The sequence below is a fragment of the Oratosquilla oratoria genome, chromosome 18 (assembly GCF_046742065.1).
Source record: "Oratosquilla oratoria isolate Oo_2021 chromosome 18, ASM4674206v1, whole genome shotgun sequence".
Lineage (NCBI taxonomy): Eukaryota > Metazoa > Arthropoda > Malacostraca > Stomatopoda > Squillidae > Oratosquilla > Oratosquilla oratoria.
In genome coordinates, this window is record NC_134794.1 from 46,010,716 (window position 1) to 46,032,306 (window position 21,591).

General features: G+C 38.2%; 1 protein-coding gene across 1 annotated transcript in view; it reads right to left on the bottom strand.

Moving 5' to 3' along the window:
- Positions 1–3,103: 3,103 nt before the first annotated feature.
- Positions 3,104–21,591, bottom strand: part of Polr1E (RNA polymerase I subunit E) — a 30,001-nt gene continuing 11,513 nt past the window's right edge. Inside the window, exons 5-8 of the mRNA XM_076201887.1 lie at positions 15,926–16,038; positions 11,897–12,115; positions 3,596–3,721; positions 3,104–3,289 (exon numbers count right to left, since the gene is read on the bottom strand). Coding sequence (XP_076058002.1) covers positions 3,160–3,289; positions 3,596–3,721; positions 11,897–12,115; positions 15,926–16,038 — 588 coding nt within the window. The 3' untranslated portion in view covers positions 3,104–3,159. The remainder of the gene's footprint in view (positions 3,290–3,595; positions 3,722–11,896; positions 12,116–15,925; positions 16,039–21,591) is intronic.

Sequence of the window (21,591 nt, forward strand, 5' to 3'; positions counted from 1 at the left end):
CCTCGCCTAAGTTTACTTTAATTTTTTCAGTCATTTCTAGTTTTTTTGTTATTTACCCCTTTCTTTAAATTGTCGCTATTGGTAGTATCATTAATTTTCTTTTAATTTTCACCTCTCTTAGTTCTGAGTTAGTTTTTCTTAGGTCGGAAATTTCAATGTTAGATTGCTAAGCAATCCATTAGTTCAACAATTTCCTTCTTAAGTCCATTATTTCATTCTCCCATTATCTTTTTTGCTCATTTCCCTCTCTATATCTAAGATTCGATTTACTCTCCTTCTTTCGTACTTACCGAATCCTGAGAAAGAATCATCGTGGTAAAACCTCGTGGCCGCCGGCGTGTCGCAATGTTTATGTAGTATTTCGGCGTGGCCATGCTAGATGACTGCTGTAGTCGTCGTTCAGGTCAGATTTTTTTTTTTTTTTTTTTTTTGCTAATTTCGTCTTATTCCATTTAACTAGCACTGCAGAATGTGCGTGCGCGTGTGTATGAGAGATTCACCATGGTCTTGGATCACGAGTTGGACTCGTGATCGACAGCTATTTCCCTCCCGGAAGAGAGCTCACATATGACCAATCTATGGGTAATGCTGTGACCTTACACACACACCCAACTCCCCGACCACGAGAGTTGGAGTAAAGATTCACAGCGCAGTGATACTGAAATTATTTCAGTCCTAGGCGGGATTCGAACCCAGACCGCCATATTGGCGGCCGGGAACTGTGCCACCATGTGTGTGTGTAGTTACCTAGTTGTAATTACGCTCGTTGTGTCTCATCTCTGTATCTCGCCACATCTAATTTGCTCTTAAATTATTGTATTGTTTTTGCATACACTGTTGTTTCGTCTAGTATGTTTCATACATCCATCAGTCTGTGGTGGAAAGCATTTTTTTCATGTCTCTTTCTATAACTGTCTTTTTTGAGTTTCTTTCCATGTCCTCTTGTGTTTCTCTTATCCCAGTTTAGTAAGTCATCTCTATCAGGGATTTCTACACCTTTCATAATTCTATAGATGGTCAACAAGTCACCTCTTTTTTCTTCTTTGTTTCAGAGTCGGTAGTTCTAGTTTTCCCAGTCTTTCATCATATGGCATTTTTTTTTATAGTGGTGAGAACATCTTTGTAGTTCCTCTCTGGATTTTCTCAAATTTCTTTATATTCTTTTTAGTACTGGGTGATCATAGTGTCGCTGCATACTCATTTGGGCCTTATCAGTGTGACTCATATTTTCTTCATCCAAGTAAGTAATAACCACTTTTATTGATCTTAGCAAGTTATAGGTTTTGCCAACAATTTTGTTTATAAACTTGTCAAGGGACATATCTTTTGCGATGATCACTCCCAGGACTTTTTCAGATCCCACTTTCATTACTTCCTTTTCACCAATTTTATATTGTTTTGATTTTTTTTTTCAACTTTTTCAAAATTCCATTATGCTACATTTATGTTGAAGTCCACTTCCCACTTCTGACTCCATTCCCAGACCCTGTTCAGGTCTCTCTGTAATGAGTCACAGTCCATTTCAGTACTGTCTTTAACAATTTTGCATCATCTGCAAAGTAGTTTATGCAACATTCCACACCCTCATCCATGCCATTCACATAGCAAACATTATCACCTCCTCCCAAGTAGAACTCTTATCTCTGAGCACCACTCTTATTTTTTTTCCCCCATGCAAAAAGTCCTTCATCCATTTCAGTAATCTTCCTCATATCCCTTCTTTGGTTTCCAGTTTTCTAAATAGTTTTATGTGAGGGACTTTATCAAAAGCTTTTATATTTTTAGGAACGCACAATCAGCCCATCCGTCCCTTGTATTATGTCTGGTAGTCTCGAGTAAAAACAGATCAAATTTGTGGTACATGATCTTCCCTGTCTATATCTGAATTGTCTCGGATTTAGGATCTTCTCCAGATGTTTTATCCATCTACTCTTTATAACTTTTTCACATATTTTAGCTAACATGCATGTGAGAGAAACTGGTCTGTAATTTGTTGGGTCTTCCTTATTTCCTCCTTTATAAATTGGTATATCAGCATTTTGCCAGTCTACTGGTAATTTTCCTTCGTTGAGTGAACAACTTATATATTTTGTCTGTTAGTTTTTCTTTGCATTTTTTAAATATCCAATTTCCTATTCCATCTGGGCCATGCAATTTCCTGACATCAAGGTTCATTATTTGATCCATTATTTCTTTGTGTTATTCTTATTCCCCTCATGGGGGGAGGGGTTATTTCTCTCCCTTCATCCTGATGTTGCATTTTTTCTCTAGTGAAAACCAACTTCAAGCGTTTGCTTATAACTTCTGCTATTTCTGTATCTTCTGTATATTCCATATTACCTTGGCGTAGTTTCACTATTTCCTGTTTATTTTTTAGTTTACTATTTATATATTCACAGAATAGTTTTGTCTAATCCTTACATTTTTCTATTATGTCTTTTTCCTAGTTTCTTTTTTCTTCCCTGCATATTTTTACATATTCGTTCTTTTAGTATATATTTGCCACTTTCTAGGTTTTCTATCTTTTCTCAATCTTTTCCAAGCTTTATCTCTTCTGTCTTTCACTTCACTGTACCTTTTATTAAATTAGCATTTAATATACACCTTTTCCTGTTTTTGCTTTGGGACATATTTATCCACTTTGAGAATCAACACCGTGTGAGATCGAAACATTTATTGGTACGACGTTTCGCTTGTTACAGCTTTTTCAAGTACAGACATATGGCAAACACTTTGAGTACATATAGGCTGACGGGGAAGGAACTGGGAGAGGTTATCAGGGAGGGGTGGGTGGTGGGTGGAGGGTGTGTGTGTGTGAGAAGGGGACGGGTGGGACTTGGTGGAGAAAAAGGAGGACATTTCGGACAGTTTATTGAAGTGGACTAAGGGGGACATTTCATACATTTGTATAATGCGGGTAACAGATGGATGACGGGTGGGACTTGGTGGAGATAAAGGAGGACATTTCAGACAGTTTGCTGAAGTGGACTAAGGGGACAAACTGTCCAAAATGTCCTCCTTTACCTCCCTTGTAAGGGGGAAAAACCTTTGGTATAAGTACATTTTCCCACTACCAATTATTAAATCTAAATAAAACAAATAATCTCATGAAATTTTTATTTGTCCAAATACATTAACATTTTCATTCAAATCAGTTATTTAGTACCTTTTCTTTCCTTTCCGAAATTTGATTTTTTCAGTTATCAACGGCGAAAGTGGCAGCTGCAGTTTATACAAGCTACTTTCTTTTGACTGTGTTGCTCCAACTAACTTGAACAAAGTATTAAGCCTGCAAAAATATCAATGTGCTATGAAACATCCACAAATTACAATCAAATTTCAAACATTTATCATTATACAAAAAAAGTGGCAAAGGGATCAGGAAGAGGTAGTTATAGTAGCAAAGAAAACATTCAAGGGAATGGAATAAAGGAGTGATAGCAGTAGTACAAAGGGAGCATTACTTTAAAATCTCTACTTATAAAGATGACAAATGGTTCTAGTCTGTAGGATTATATTACCCTAAAGTCCTTAAACTGTTGTTTATAATTTTTACAAATCTTTATGATAAAGCCAATAACAAAGGGATACTTACTTCCTTTGCTCCAACATTGGAAAAGATTGCATTAAAACACTTCCATCAATCTCAAAACGGTTGACAAGAAAAAGTAAAACCAAAATGTGGCATACAGCCTTGTCCCTCATGACCTTACTCTTCACCCTGAAAACAAAAAATAAAATTATATTTACAGTTTGACACAAGATTAAAGTATCCAAAACTATACACAATATATACTTATCATTTATTTCTCTATTTTATTGTGATTAACACACATACATGTACCAAAAGGTCTTTTCTCCCTTTTAAGGCTTCACTACAATCAATCAGTAACATAATTCTATACATCTATATAACAAGCGCTTTTTCCCCTTATAAGGGAGGTAGCCACAATACCTTACAATCAATCACTTGCATAATTCTATCTCCAAAGAGCTTTTTCCTTCTTATAAGGGAGGTAGCCATAATACTCGTATCAAAACTGAACAAACTACCTAAAAACCCTGCGTCCTACAGTTCAATCTCACTACTATCCACTATATCCAAGCTAATGGAAAGATCAGCAATAGAAATAAACATAACTAAATTATCCACCTCCCCCAAACCCACTTGTGCAAACACCATACATGAATTTAAAAACAAACTAGATGTTGCGAGATACAAAGACGGGTCACCACAAGCATGGCTCCCCTTCCCGTATAATACAACTAGGTACATCTAGAAGAATGGAAATGGTTGATAAAGAAGACTTATTAAATTGGGATAAGAGAAATACAAGAGGACAGGAAAAGAAACTCAAAAAGGACAGGAAAAGAAACTCAAAAAGGACAGTTATAGAAGGGACCTGAAAAAGAACAACTTTCCACACAGAGTGGTGGATGTCTGGAACAAAGTGGACAAAACAATAGTGTGCACAAAAACCATACATGAATTTAAGAGCAAACTAGATACTGCATGATACAAAGATGGGACACTACAAGCGTAGCTCCCCTTCTTGTACGATACAACTGAGTAAATACACATATACACACACACATATACCAGTATATATATATATATATATATATATATATATACACACACACACACACACACTTCAGCGAATGGACGGCTTGGATGACGTTCTGAAGAAAACTGAAGTCTGTGGATCCCAACGCAAAGAGAAGTGCCTAGTGTTTTTACAGGGTGGGGGGGAAATTGCTCGTGGAGTAGTGGGAAAGTAGGGAAAGAGGAAACGGGGAGGGATTACTGAGGGAAATGGAAGGAAATGAGGAGGGAGTAGACTTGGCCCAGACAGACAAGCGAAAGGTAAACAAGAGACTGAGCGATGATGAAATGTCTAATAAAAATGTAAAGATTAGAAGTATAGAGAGGAGCAATACAGTAGAAAGTGACGAGAATATGTTCCAGGGATTTAAAGAGGGTGGGGGGGGGACACAACCCCCCCCCGACTGATAAGACTAGAGGAGAGAGTTGATAAGGTGATCGAGGACTTGGAACGTAAGTTAGGTAATGTTGACTCCATTTTCCAGAGAATTGAAAGGTTGGAACAACTAGAGAAGGCAAACAGAAACTTAACTGAAGAAATAGAGGACCTAAAAAGACAGTTAGGAAATGTAAAGGAGGAGAATGAGAAATTGAAGAAGAATAGTAATGAAAACAGAGACACAATAGCTAAAGAAGCTAAAAATTGGAGAACAACCCAAGAAGGGAATAAGGTTTCATTCACTGACATAGTCAAACAGCAATTGAAAGAACATAATGAAGACTCAGTTATTAAAGTGATGAGACAGAAGGAGAATATAGTAAGAGAATTAGCTGACAAAAAGAAATGTATAATTATATTAGGAATGGAAGAGAAACATAACCCAGATAGAACCGCAAGAATCAAGGAGGAAAATGAAAGAGTAAGCAGTTTATTAAAATTAGTCCAGGAAGATGAACCAGAAATTATAAAGGAAATTGAGGAAAAATTCAGACTCGGAAAATATAGTACAGATAAGACCAGACCAATTAAGATTAAATTTATGTCACAAACAACGGCAGAGAAAATTCTATCCAAAACAGGGAAACTAGCAACAAATGATCAATATAAAAAGGTATGGATAAAAAGAGAAATGAATAAGGAGGAAAGAGAGGCAGAAAAGCAGAAAAGACTTGAAGCTAAGGCAAAAAACGAGGAAAGAACGGAGTCAGAGAAAGAGAGATTCTATTGGAGAGTAGTGAACATGAAAATAAAGCAGTTCGACATACTAAAGAAAAACATAAGGGAAACAGAGAACACAATGGAAGTGGCAGAAAACTAAGAGCGTCTTACACAAATATAGATGGGTTGATAACAGGATTGAATGAACTGAATGATTATTTGAAAGAAAAAGAACCGGACATAATGGGAATTGTAGAAACAAAATTAAAAGGCCCACTACCACCCAACAGTGTAGGACATAATGCATACAATTATTGGATTAGAAACAGAGAGAAAAAACAAGGGGGTGGAGTTATGTTCCTGACTAAGAAGGATATAAACGTGAAAGGTGTCATATATGGAAAGAATACAGTAGAGATGATTATGATAGAAGTGGAAGACCGAGATAAGAAGAGCAGAAAATTTGTGATCAATTATGTGCCTCCGAAAACAGCCTCATGGGAGGAGAGTGAACATAAAAGTATGTTAGAGGACACAAAGATAGCATTAACTAAAATAATGGAAGACGGAGGAAGAATAGTTATGATGGGCGACTTTAATTGCAAAGAAATCTGCTGGGAAGGAATGACAGTAAAGAGTGGTGATGACTCATGGGGAAATGCTCTACTTGAGATGATTACTGACCATTCAATGACACAATGGATACAAGAGAACACTAGGTATAGAAATGAAGAAGAACCATCGAGGCTAGACTTAATAATTACATCTGAACCCAGAATAGTGGACAAGATTGAATATAAAACACCAATAGGTAAAAGTGACCACATATTGATTGAACTGGAACTTAATGAAGAAAAATATATGAAAAGAAATGAACAATATAGAAAAGGAAGAATGATGTATGAAAAAACAAACTTTGATAAAATAAGAGAATTCTTCCAACAAGAAAACTGGGAAGAAATATACAAAGAAGAAACATCAGTGGAAGAGAAATGGAATATTTTGACAAAAATTTACAAAAAAGGAGTGGAAAAGTATGTCCCAAGACAAAAACAAGAAAAAGAATATGTAAAATGCTGGTACAACAAAAGTTGTAGGGAGTTAAAAGACAAAAGAGACAAAGCCTGGACCAGATGGAAAAAAGACAGAAGACCTGAAAAATGGAAAATATATACTGGTTATAGAAATGAATATGTACAAAAGTGCAGAGAAGAAAAAAGAAAATATGAAAAAGATGTTATAGAAAAGTGTAAAGATCAACCAAAACTATTCTACAGATTTGTAAACAATAAACTGAAAAACAAACAAGACTTGGAGAAATTAAGACAAGGAGGAGTTGAATACACTGAGGAAATGGAAATGGCAGAAATTATGAACAAACATTTTAAATCAGTGTTTACAAGGGAAAATATACAACCTGAAGAGATTGAGTGGAAAGAAAAAGTCCCCCCTATGGAAGAAATAGAAGTAACAAAGAATGAAATATTGACACACTTGGGTAATTTTGATGTCAGAAAATCGCATGGGCCAGATGAAATAGCAAACTGGATTCTGAAAGAATGCAGGAATGAACTGGCAGACAAAATACATAGCATAATAAGCAGTTCCTTAAAAGAAGGAAAAGTTCCAGAAGATTGGAAAAAAGCAAATATAGTACCTATATATAAAGGAGGAAATAAAGAAGAACCTACCAACTATAGACCAGTCTCTCTAACAAGTACAATAGCAAAAATTTGTGAAAGAATTATCAAAAGTAGATGGGTAAAATACTTGGAAAAAAACAACGTACTAAATCCAAGGCAATTTGGATTCAGACAAGGACGATTAAGTGTCACCAATTTAATATGTTTCTATTCAAGACTAATAGACATAATACAAGAAAGAGATGGATGGGCTGATTGTGCATTTCTAGACCTAAAAAAAGCTTTTGACAAAGTACCACATAAGAAGTTGCTTAAGAAATTAGAATATGAAGGAGGAATACAAGGTAAATTGCTAAATTGGATGGAAGACTTTTTGCAAGAAAGAAAAATGAGAGTAGTGATAAGAGATCAGCACTCAAAATGGAATGAAGTAATAAGCGGTGTCCCGCAGGGAACAGTTCTGGCCCCAATAATGTTTGCTATATATATTAATGATATGGATGAAGGAATTGAAAGCTATATGAGCTTCTTTGCAGATGATGCAAAACTACTGAAAAGAGTGAAAACTGAAGAAGATTGTGAATCACTACAGAGAGATCTAAATAAAGTACAAGAATGGAGTAGGAAGTGGGAGATGGAGTTCAATACAAAAAAGTGTAGTATAATGGAATTTGGAAAAAGCAAAAACAGAATAACAGGATCATATAATTTGGGAGAAGAAGGAATAAAAAAAGTAGAAAATGAGAAGGACCTGGGAGTCATTGTTATGAATAATATGTCACCTGAGAAACATATAAATAAGATTTTTGGAGAAACTTATAATTTAATAAGAACAAAGTGGCATTTACATACCTGGATGAAGAAATGGTGAGGAAAATCCTAATCACCCTGATAAGACCAAGATTGGAATATGCAGCAACGATATGGTCACCAAGTACAAAAAAATGTATAAAAAAACTTGAAAGAATACAAAGAGCAATTACAAAATTGGCACCAACACTCTCAAAACTATCATATGAAGAGAGACTACAAAAACTTAAACTACAGACACTAGAGCAAAGAAGAGAGAGGAGATTTGATAGCTATTTACAGAATCATGAAAGGCATAGAAATTACTGATAGAGAGAATCTGATAAAATGGGATGACAGAAATACAAGAGGACACGGAAAGAAAATAAAAAAAGACAGCTATAGAAGAGATTTGAAAAAGAACAGCTTTCCTCACAGAGTAATAGACAGTTGGAACAAGTTAGATGAGAAAGTGGTGTGTGCAAAAACAATACATGAATTTAAAAATAGTTTAGATAAAATGAGATATGAAGACGGGACCCCACGAGCATAGCTCCCCTTCCCGTAAAATACAACTAGGTAAATACAACTAGGTAAATACACACACAAAATACACACACACACACGACAGTTGAAGTGACAGCAAAGTTTGGAACTCCAGGAAAACTTCAAATTTCATGGATCTCAATGACAAGGGAGTACCTTCATTGTATTAGTAGGGAAGGGGAAAGCTTGTGGTGTAGTGGGAAGGTGAAGAAAAAGAAGGGAGGGATTACTGAGGAAAATGAAAGGAAATGAGGAAGGGGATGAACGGGCCTCGGACATCAGAAGGAATGTCAACAAGAGGTGCGCACACAATAGAGGTGAAGTTGAAGACATAAGTAAAAATGTAGAAATTAGAAATATGGATAAGAGCAATGCAATGGAAGGTGAAGATAATTATTTCCATGGATTCAATGAGGGAGGAGATGACAACCTACCCCGATTAGCAAGTCTAAAGGAAAAACTAGAGAACATGAACAAACTGTGGGAGGTTAGGTTCGGTCAACTTACACGGATTACACAAAGAGTTGATAAATTGGAAGAATTAAAGAAGGAGAACCAAAACCTAAATAGAAGAATTAAAAAGACAGTTAAAAGAAGTAAAGGATGAGAATGAGGAATTAAAGAAGAATAAAGAGAATAAAGAGTCCATAGAGGTACAGGGATGGAGAAAAGTCCAAGAGAACAACAAAGTTGAATTTAGAAATATAGTAGGCCAACAGATGAAAGAACAAACTAAGGACACAGTTATTAACCCCTTCCATACGGTGCCGCATAAGTAGCAAGTGGATACACGAGGCTGCCATATCGGCGTCTTAATTATATTTATTGTAGTTGCCCCTGCGTTTTTACATACTCTCTAAACTGTCTTTAATCACATTTTCTATGGTTATCAAAATTCACGGGTGAAAGAGAGAACGATCGATATAAGCGGTGACTATATTTTATGATGCAAGTATTATTACGACACGTCGTACAGCTGGCAGCGGCTGCTGCCCGCGAGATTTAAGGCCTGTACTGAAGAGGTTAAAGTGATGAGGGAGGAGAATATAGTAAGAGACTTAGCAGACAAAAAGAAATGGATAATTATATTAGGGATGGAAGAGAAGCATAATCCAAATAGGACTACAACAGAAAAAGAGAAGGAAAAAATAAACAAGATATTAGTAGTTCAAGAGGATGAACAAGAAACAGGGAAATAAATTGAAGAAATATATAGACTAGCGAAATACAATACTTGTAAGACCAAACCAATTAAGTTTAAATTCAGGTCACAAACAACAGCTGAGAATATCTTAGCAAAAACAGGGAAACTAGCAAAAAGTGATCTATATAAACAGGTATAGACAAAAAGAGAGATGAATAAAGAGGAAAGAGAGGATGAGAAAACAAAAAGACTAGAAGCTAAGGAATTTATTTTTTAGAAAAGAACAGAGTCAAAGAGAAATTCTATTGGATAGTGGATATGAAAGTGAGGAAATGGTTCATAGCAGAGAAAAACAGAAGGGAAACAGAAAACACGATGGAAGCAGCAGAAAATTAAAAGTGTCTTACACAAATATAGATGGCTTAATAACAGGCTTGAATGACCTGAATGATTACCTAAAGGAAAAAGAACTAGACATAATAGGAATTGTAGAGACAATATTGAAAAGTCTACTACCACCCAACAGTGTAGGATATAGTGTATATAATTATTGGATTAGAAACAGAGAGGTAAAACAAGGGGGTGGAGTTATGTTCCTGACTAAGAAGGATATAAATGTGAGGTATGTCACATATGGAGAGAAGTGGAGGACAGGGATGAGAGCAGGAAGTTTGTGGTAAATTATGTGCCTCCTTAAACAGCTTCATGGGAAGAGAACACAAAAATATGTTACAAGACACAAGGATAACACTAAATAAGATAATGGAAGATGGAGGGAGAATAGTTATAATGGGTGACTTTAATTGTAAAGAAATCTACTGAGAAGGGATGACTGAAGGGTGGAAACGATCTATGGGGAAATGTACTACTTGATATGATTATAGAACATACAATGATGCAATGGATAGAAGAGAATACTAGGTATAGAAATGAGGAAGAACCATCAAGACTGGACCTAATAATCACATCAGAACCTGAAATAATGGACAAGATTGAATATAAGACACCAATAAGTAAAAGTGACCACATACTGGTTGAACTGGAACTAAATGAGGAAAAATACATGGAAAAAACGAATATAGAAAGGGAAGATTGATGTATGGAAAAACATATTTTGATAAGATAAGAAAAAAAAATCAAAAAGCAGACTGGGAAAGGATACATAAGGAGGAAACAACAGTAGAAGAGAAATGGAATATTTTGACAACAATTTATAAAGAAGTGGAAAAGTATGTTCCAAGACAAAAACAAGAAAAAGGATATGTAAAGTGCTGGGATGTAGGGAGTTAGGGATGTAGGGAGTTAAAAGACAAAAGGGATAAAGCTTGGATAAAATGGAGGAAAGACAAAATACCTGAAAAATGGAAAATATATACTAGTTATAGAAATCAATATGTACAAGTGTGCAGAGAAAAAAAAAGAGAAAATACGAAATAGATGTCACAGAAAAATGTAAAGATCAACCAAAACTATCTTACAGATTTGTAAACAACAAACTGAAAAACAAACAAGAATTAGAGATGACCCCATCACACAGTGCCTTCCTGTCTACCTTTGGCACTCTACCTTCTTTTAGACAAATGTTAAACAACCTAACCAGCCAGTCCACCATCACTGTACCTCCCTTTTTAGACACACTGCACAACACCCACCTAACTCTGGTGTCTTACCTGCTCTCATCATTTTAATAATTGCATTCATCTCATCTTTTCTTATTTCTCCTCCATTTTCCTCATTCATCATTGTCATTTTCTTAGCGCTTCCCAATGCAACTACCTTTCCCTCCCTATCCTTCTTCACATTTAGCAACTCCCTAATATACTCCGCCCATCTTCATTTTACTGCTGTCTCTTCCATTATTATCTCTCAATTTGCACCTTTAACCTTTTCTTCTCTATTTGATTTGCCTCTCCTTCCTCTTTTAATTTCCTTCCCAAACATCTTTTTCTTTAAAAAAACTGTCAAACTCTTACCTCATTTCACATCTGCTCTCCTTTTTGCCTCCTTTATCTCATGCTTTAATTTAATTACCAAACACTAATTGCAAGTCATGGGGTAAATATTCTTACCTATCTTTCCCTTCTGTATAACTATCCAAAATTTTGTACTGCAGTCGAGGAGGACATCCATCTAATGGCAACTTCACAGCATGCAATTTTCGGTACTGCATCTTAAAGACCTTGATGATAAATTCAACATAGAGTGCTGCACAGACTAGACGTGTCTGTATCCATTCCTCTTCCTCAGCTTTGGCAGAAGCAAGAAGATACTTGAATAAATCTGAATAGCTGAAAAGAAGCAGTGTAAATTCTAGAACCAAGAAGGAAAATTATGCCTTTATATTCTGACAAATACTTGAAAATGAGCATCCTCCTTATTCTTGTATCCACTGCCCAGGTCAGAAGCAACACAGTAAAACACAGAATATCCACAGCAGGCTCCCATCACTTCATTTACTTCTCAACCTTCCCTCCCCATCCTTTCATGCAAAAATAAAGACAAGGAGAAGACCCTTTGGGCCACATCAATTTATCTTCCATTCAAAATCATTCTCCACTCAAACATATCTTGCATTTTCCCTTTCCATGACATTCCCCTTTTACTCAAAGCTCCATTCACCTAATCCATCCATCTCATTCTTGGTCTTCCCCCTAAGTTCATTCCAACTACCTCCTCCTTCCACACTCTTTTTACTAGTCTTTCCTCACTCATTCTTTCCATGTGCCCAAACCATCCCAATATTCTTTCATCGGTCCTATCTATCAGCTCCCTTTCCATCCCTGCTTTCCTCCTTACCTCATTTTTCACCCTATCCATCCTCACAACATGCACCATACTTCTCACTTTATAATCTTTCCTTTCTTCTTACATCCTCCCACACCTCTACAGCAGAGCTTGACAGCCAAAGTTGGTTTAACCCCACTCCTTCATAAGTCATATATGGTGACCCCCTTCTTCTATATATAATATATATATATATAAGACTATGCAGACAAGAACATCCATTTACACTGGATCATTTCTATATCCTTTCACATTCTCCCTCCATTCAATTCTATCTTTTACATTCTCTCTTCCCTGCTTCACATTCATGCATTCCAGGCCCCATTTACCCCATCCACCTCATTTTTTATCTTCCTCTCATGGCTACTCCACCCATTTATGCTTTTCATGCTCTTTTTACTAGACTTCCTCACTCATTCTTTCCATATGGCCCAATCATCTCACAGCCCTTTGATCTTCCCTATCCAACAGCTCTCTTTTCAATCCCATTCTCTGCCCACCTCTCACTCTACCCATCCTTGTCTCACCTATCATACTTCAAAAACTTTATCTAAACTATAACTGGCTGCTTAAAACCAATACCAAAGGAACACTTACACTCAGGAAAGGATTAAGAAAAAAAAAAAAAAAAAAAAAAAAATCCCACAGAAGAGCACATGGAAATTTTAGGCACACTTCTATGCAAGATTTGTTAGACCTACCCACAGCTCACATCATAGCTCACCAAATGCCATAAAAACATTTAACAATATAGCTATAATAAAAGATTACAAAACAAACATTACTCAACAAATTGCGGAATTGTATACTCCACCCAAACTCACCCAGAGATAATTCCTCTGGGGCAAGTTTGGGCCAAATCAGCTGATCTGATGGCTTCAGTCAAAATCCATAGGTCTTCATATTTTTTTTAGGTCATTTTGGCCACAAACTCACCCATAGGTCTTGGGCCACAAGGCAGCCTCTCACAGATTTCATTTGGGCACCCCTCAGGCCAAAGGTGCAGGCACCATAGGCAGAAAGCCAAAATCCAGCCAGAGCCTCAAATTTTGCTGGGCCCCACACACACACCCTTGGGTCTAGGTTCCTCGCATATACTTCACAGTGCCATACAGGACTCTCCACCTGGGACAAGTTTGGGCCAAATCAGCGGACCTGATGATTTCAGTCAAAATCCATGCCATAGGTCCACTTGCTCCAATTTAGCCACCATCTCAGTCACAGGTCCAGCACCACAAGGCCTCTCGCAAATTTCATTTTGACATCTCTGAGGACAAAGGTATGGGTACCAGAGGCAGAAAGACAAAAATCCACCCATGGCCTCGTATTTTGCCGGGCCCAAGAACACACCCTTGGCTCCAGCTTCCTCACATGTACCTCACAGTGCCCTGTGCACAACTCTTTCTCTCTGATGCAATATTGGGCTAAATAGGCCAACCTGACAATATCAGTGAAAATCCATAGGTTTAGGTCACCAACACAGTATCAGTGTAGCTACATACACCAATGTCCAAGATACAACCACCACACAAGACAGAGCACCAAATACTATGCTGTCCTACACTCACTCCAGACAGCAACACAAAATTTCTTCACTGAGGCTATCTTACCAAGGCCCTTTTTCCCCTTATATGGGAGGTAGCCACGGCAAAAGGCACATATCCACTCCCATCCACCAGCATTTCCTCCCTCTTAGCTTCTCGTGGATGAAGGGTCATTCCTGTCTCCCACCCACTGCCTTGGGTCAGAAGCAATGCAGCAAGGCACAGTACATCCACAGTAAGGCCACCTCACTTAATTAGCACCCTCCCTCCTCCATCCACTCATGCAGAAAATAGAGATGGGGAGAAATCCCTTCAGGCTGCATCAAAATATCACTCACACATAACCACTCCCTACCCACCCATCCCCTGTCTCCTCTCTTCCTTGTATCACAGTATCATCTATACATACATTTACCAAAGGCTTTTCCCCCTGACAAGGGAGGTAGCTAAAGTCAAGGGCATAAATCCACTCTCACCCATTTCATCCCCACATACTCCACTCCCACTCACCACCCTTCCCTCCCTTTTTTCTTGGTTCCTCCTGGATGACAGGTCATCCCTGCATCTCGTCCACTGCCCTGGGTCAGAACCAAGGTAGCAAGACACAACACATCCACATCTACACACAGCCATTTTCCACACCCATATCTCCTGCCTTCTCCCTTCCTTGCTCAACAGAAATTCCCCTCTTGCTCAAAGCCCCTTTCACCCCATCCATCCATCTCATCCTTGACTGTCCCTCAAATTCACTACATCCATAACTCTTTAACTAATCTTTCTTCACTCATTCTTTCCATGTGTCCAAACCATCTCAATACTCTTTCATACACCCTATGTGCCATCTCCTTTTCCACCTCTGCTCTCCTCACCTTGTTTCTCATTCTATCCAACATTGTAACCCCTACCATACTTCTCAGAAATTTCATCTCAAACAAGATAATAGGCTTCTCACTCAAAGAAGGAAAGGTACTGCAGTGGACAAGGTGCAGGGATGACCCGTCATTCAGGAGGTGCTAAGATAAGAGGGAGGGTGGAGGGGTGTGGAGTGTATTCAGGGATGGAATGGGTGGGAATGATTTTATGCCTTTTTCTTTTTGGCTACCCCCCTTGTAAGGGGGAAAAAGCCTTGGTATATGTATGTATATATGGAAATTGGTATGTTATAACACATATGTAAAAGTTCACTATAAACCCACTGTCGGAGAAAAAATGAAGGAAGTACAGGGAAACTGTATATTTCGACTACTATCTGTAGTCCTCTTCAGCAGAATGCTTACATGAAGTTAAGGTACAAGTATATATGAGAAACTGAGGGGTACATAAAAGGGGATGGGGAAAGTGGGGGGACTCAGGTTACTGTCCTTCCTTGACCCAACCATTTCAAGGGCATGTAACCTGCGTCCCCCCACTTTCCCCATCCCCTTTTATGTACCCCTCACTTTCTCATATATATTTGTACCTTAACTTCATGTAAGCATTCTGCTGAAGAGGACTACAGATAGTAGTCGAAATATACAGTTTCCCTATACTTCCGTCATTTTTTCTCCGACAGTGGGTTTATAGTGAATATATATATATATATATATATATATATATATATATACATATATATATATATATATATATATATATAGCCATAACCAAATTCCTGGTGGTTGCTGGTCTCTTGCAAGAGAACCAGGGCAGTGATATAAGTGACTTCTTTACTTTTCAAAAGATGACAAAGATGCTAAAACACAAGGTATTAATAATAAAATATATTATTCTTACCCTTCCTCCAGTTTCTCAGCTTCCCATACTTCATCAGCTTTCTTTCGTAACATCTCCAATTCACTGGCAAACACGATATCATCCATTGAATAAACTTCTTCCACTTTTTCAGCCTGATTAAGAGACAATACATATCATTATATACAGAAATTTATGCATCAGCAAATAAACTTATAAAAAGAAAAACAATGACTATGGATTAAATTTAAACAAGACTAACAACTTACTCAAAGTACCTGATCCTAGTTTCAAAAATGGGTACTTTCATACAAATACAGTATATTGCATCCACACATGAACATTAGTTTCACTTACCACATACACACACAATTAGCAGACAATTGCAAAGCAGTGGTTTAATATGGAAAAAGAACATCTTCAATCCTTTCACCCCATCACCCTTGTATCTTCTACTCCTACCTGCTTACACATATATACCAAAAAGCCCTTTTCCTCTCACAATGGGGGTGGCCAACTCAAAGCATACACCCACCCTACATTCATCTCAAACCCATCCAAAAACCTATCCAATGTCCCTCACATCTTGGCAAATAAACACACATGCCAAGGGGGTTTTCTCATTCAGAAAGGGAGCAGCCAAATGAAAGCATATATCTATCCCACACCTATCCAAAACCCATTCATCATTCCTATCTTAGCAACACAAGGATGAAGGGTCATACTTGTCCCCCACCACACTGCTCAGGTCAAAGGCAATGGAGTGAGACACAGTGCTTCCACAGCAGATATCAGTAAAAGTCATTGTGCACGAATGAGAAACTGATGTGGCCTGAAGGGATGTCTTCCTGCCCACCCAGTAATTTCCTGTGTGGATGAGAGGGGAGGGTTGTTATGTCATGAAACAGTGGGGTTAAACCAGCTTCAGTTTTCAGGCCCTGCTCCAGAGGTGCTGTCTTGCTGAATTGCTTCTGACCCAAGCAGTGGGTGGGGGGCAGGTATGACACTTCATAACAAGGAGTACAACAGGAGGAACATTAAAAGGGTGAGGGATGGCTAAAGGTGAGGGAATGCCCAGCATTGGGGGGGGGGGGGATCGTCATTATAGTGGTAAGCAGAAATTACTTTTAGATGTCAGTATAGAAGAAGGAAGAAAATGAGGAGCCTATCCCAGGAGGTATGTAACTGTGGCCAACGCTATCACCTTTGCCCTATGTATGTGGACCGTTGAGGCAGGTAACAGTCACTGCTGGGAACCAAAGAAATGCATGGTTTAATCCCACAACTAGGCAAAACCAGGACTAACACACTTCCAATTACACCACCAGCACATGAAAATACCATGTGTGCAACTGCAGCCAAAGCCATCACCTTTGCCCTATGCACTTGGACTATTGGGCAAGTAACAGTCACTGTTAGGAATTGGAGAGAACAGCGGGACTCAAATCTAAGCTAATGCAAGACCAGCACACTTCCGATAACATCACCAGCATATGATGTCAGTATAATAATAATAATGTCAAGCCCTTGAGTGAATAAAATCTATGTTTAGACATTTTATGATGATTCCAGTCATTCATTGACATGTCATATGTAATATATGGTTGTAATCTAAATCCTATTTTGTGTAAGGTATGTACCTGTCTTCATTGTTGCTACACACTACTTTGTATTATTGCTCTGATGATGTCAGGACCCCAAAACATATTCAGCTCTGGCAGGAAGAGTGCATTCACCCATTGATTGGTCACAATGTAAACTACCTTACATATTGAGGTGCTAAAAACATCATAGATGACTATGTAAGGCAGATTGGATGTGAGAGAAGAGACAAGAGAAAGCTAAGAGAAGAGACAAGCAGAGAAGCCGACACTCACAGTTCATCTGACAATTACGTAGAATTTCTCTACATTGTCATTACAACATCTCAACTAAACAAATCCTTTGGATCTCTTAAATTGTAGTGAGCAATCCAAATTACCGAAACCCATGTATGGCATCTCCAAGGAAAGTTGCAAGTCTTTGCCACCCAAGTCATTTCAGATATCTGCTCAATGACTACTAGATGAAAGCTAAGTAAGGCTCAGCACACTCACTGCTATTTCTCCAATATGAAACTACAAGGTGTTCCCCAACAACCAGAAGAATTCCCTACTACCAGTGGTCATTACACATCTGGCTTCCAAACTACTCATTTGCTTTGAGACACCAAGGCATTCTAATTATGTTTTCATTAGAGCAACTTTAGCAACAGAGATCAAGACTCTTGACTTCTCTCCACCTTAATCAAGACTTCAGTCAGCACACCAGTTCTAACATGCTGCATACAAGCCCAAAACTAGTCACCCTGTCTGGTAATGCCGTATTAAGTCATTTCACATTATTCATGTGAAATATGTAACAGATTTGATACTTTGATGATACTTAAGATTTTCATATATTTATAATTATTCTGTGCACTATGTTGTTATACTTTTTTTTTCTATTTATATGCTTGTTTGTTCCATGTATTTTGATTGTGTTTTTACTTATGTAAATAATAATCAATTTTAACAAAGAGTTTGATTACCCTACCTGAGATTCTCTAAAACCCCTCATGTACTTAAAATAATTCTGTGCATTATGTTATTATTCTATTTTTTGGATTTATATGCTTCTATGTTCCATGTATTTTGATAGTGTTTTTACTTATGTAAATAAAAATGAATTCTAATGAAGAGTTTGATTACCCTACCTGAGATTCTCTAAAACCCCTCATGTAAACTTCTCAAGAACACACACTTTTTTCTTTCTTCCAATGTCACAATATAGGTGTCACTTAGGTTGGTCATGAAAATAATAATCTGATTCAGTTTAACATCGTGAAAGAACCTATCAGGAGGCTAGGACGATGCCCCTTAAAGGACTCTGTAGCATGGAATTTAATGAACTATACCCTTGGTTCAACTTACTGGTGGCAGGGTTGGAACTATCATGACTTCAACCTCTATCACAAGAAGCAATGCCCTAACCCACTCGGTCAGCAAACATCCAACAACAACAACAATAATGGCAATAATAATAATAATAATAATAGTAATATACATACATATACCAAAGGCTTTTTCCCCCTTACAAGGGAGGTAGCCAAAAAACAAAGGCATAAAATCCATTCCCACCCATTCCATCCCTAATACACTCCACTCCCCTCCACCCTCTACCTTTCCTCTTATCTTGGCACCTCCTGGATGACGGGTCATCCCTGCATCTTGTTCACTGCCTTGGGTCAGAAGCAATGTCGCAAGACACAGCACATCCACAATAAGACCACTTCATTAAATCGGCAACCCCCCCTCTCTGTCCCCCTTCGGGGTGCGTCAAATTTTTCTCACACATACTACCTCATCCCCTATCCCCCAACCCATTCCACCTCATGCATCACAACATCATTCATAAACAACCATTCTCCATTCACCTGTCTTCTGTCCTCCCCCATCCATCCTCAACAGACATTCCCCTCTTCCCCAAAGCCCCTTTCACCCCATCCATCCATCTCATCCTAACAATAATAATAATACAGTATAATACCAATAATACCTATCTCTCTATATCAAGAGTTTTTTCCTCCTTATGAGAGAGAGGTAGTCAAGTCAAGAGGCATGCACCCACTCCCACCCATTCCAATCCCATATAATAATAATCATAATTACAATAATAATTATAATACATACATATACAAACAGCTTTTTCCCCCTCACAAGCGAGGTAGCCAAAGTCAAAGGCACAAGTCCACTCCCACACGATTTCATAACCATACACTCCATTCCCATTCACCACCCTCCCTCCCTCTTTCCTTGGCTCCTCTTGGATGATGGGTCGTCCCTGCATCTTTTCCACTGCCTGGGTCAAAAGCAATGTAGCAAGACACAGCACATCCACAGTAAGGCTGCTTCATTTAATTGGCGACCCCCCTCTCCGTCCCCTCATGCAGAAAAAGAGAATGTGGAGAAATCCCTTCTCATCTTTGGTCACCCCCTCATGTTCATTCCTTCCACTTCTACCTTTTACACTTCTTTACTAATTTTTCTTCACTTATTCTTTCCATATGTCCAAACCATTCCAATACTCTTTCATCATCCCTATCTCTCAACTCCCTTTCCACCCCCACTCTCCTCACCTCCTTGTTTCACACTCTATCCAGCCTTGTAACCCTTATCATACTTCTCAGGCATTTCATCTCAAACACATTTAAACTCTTCCTCTCATGTTCTATGTTTCTGCTCCATTTAGTGCTGTTGGTACAATCACTCCTTCATACAATCTCCTCTTAGCATCCATTCCCAAATGTCTATTTCTCATTACACTTTTCAATCCCCTAAAGCATATATTTGCTTCTCTCAATCTACATTCTACCTCCACCACTCCTCCCTTTCCTGCCACATTTGCACCCAAATATCTATAGCTATCCACTTCCAGTCTCTTTCCCTTAATACACACTTCCAATTTGCCACCATATTCTCTCCTAGTACATCTCATCACCTTGCTTTTATCCACATTTATCTTCAACTTCCTTCTTTCACACACCTTCCCAAACTGTCACTAACTTCCTTAATCCATCCTCTGATCCTGCTACAAGTGCAGTGTCATCAGCAAACAACAGCTGGCTTATCTCCCATTTTTCTCCATTTTCTTTATCATCTCCAATCCCAGACACATTACTGTTGAATTTACCTCTTGCACTACTCCATGTAAAATTGAACAGCCAAGGCAACATAACACATCCCTAGTGAAGTCCCACCTTTACTTCAAACCACTCACTCTCTCCATTTCTAATTCTAACACAAGCTCTACTAGTCTCATAAAAACTTGACTGCTCTTAACAGCTTTCCTTTTATCCCATATATCTGCAATACCTCTCACAGTGCCTTCCTGTCTACCCTGTCATAAGCCTTTTCCAAATTCATAAAGGCCCTCCCCCCAAAAAAAAAAACATCTTTACCTTTTCCTAAAGCCTTCACATATATGCCTTACCACAAAAATCTGATCCACGCAACACCTACCTGTCCTAATCACAAACTGTTCCTCACCAATTACTCTATTCCTCTCCTAATCCTCTCAATCAAAACCCTCCCATAAGCCTTCCCAACTACACTCAACAAACTGATCCTCTGAAACTACTACACTCACAACTGTCCCCTTTTCCCTTGTAAAACAGAACTATACAGGCACTCTACCCTCTTTTAGACAAATGTTAAACAACCTTACCAGCCAGTCCACCATCACTGTAGCTTCCTTTTATTGACACACTGCATGACACCCATCCAACCCAGGTGCCTTACCTATTCTCATCATTTTAATAACTGCTTTCACCTCATCTTTCCTTATTTTTCCTCCATTTTCCTCATTCATCATGGTCATTTTCTTAGTGCTTCCCACTGCAACTACCTTTCCCTCCTTATCTTCCTTTATATTTACTAACTACCTATCTCTTTCTAGATATATCTCCACCATCATCTCTCCCCTACAATTTTTTTCCTGGAATTCCAGTTCCCAACCACTCAATCTATTGGTTTATCTCCTACCCTAGCACTGAGATCTCCCAATACTGCTATATTGAAATTTCTCCCTAAACACTCTATGCACTCAATCTATCCAAAAAGCCTCCCTTTCACCTACACTCTTCTCACTACCAGGCCCATATCCACTTACAAAAACCCACATCTCCCTTC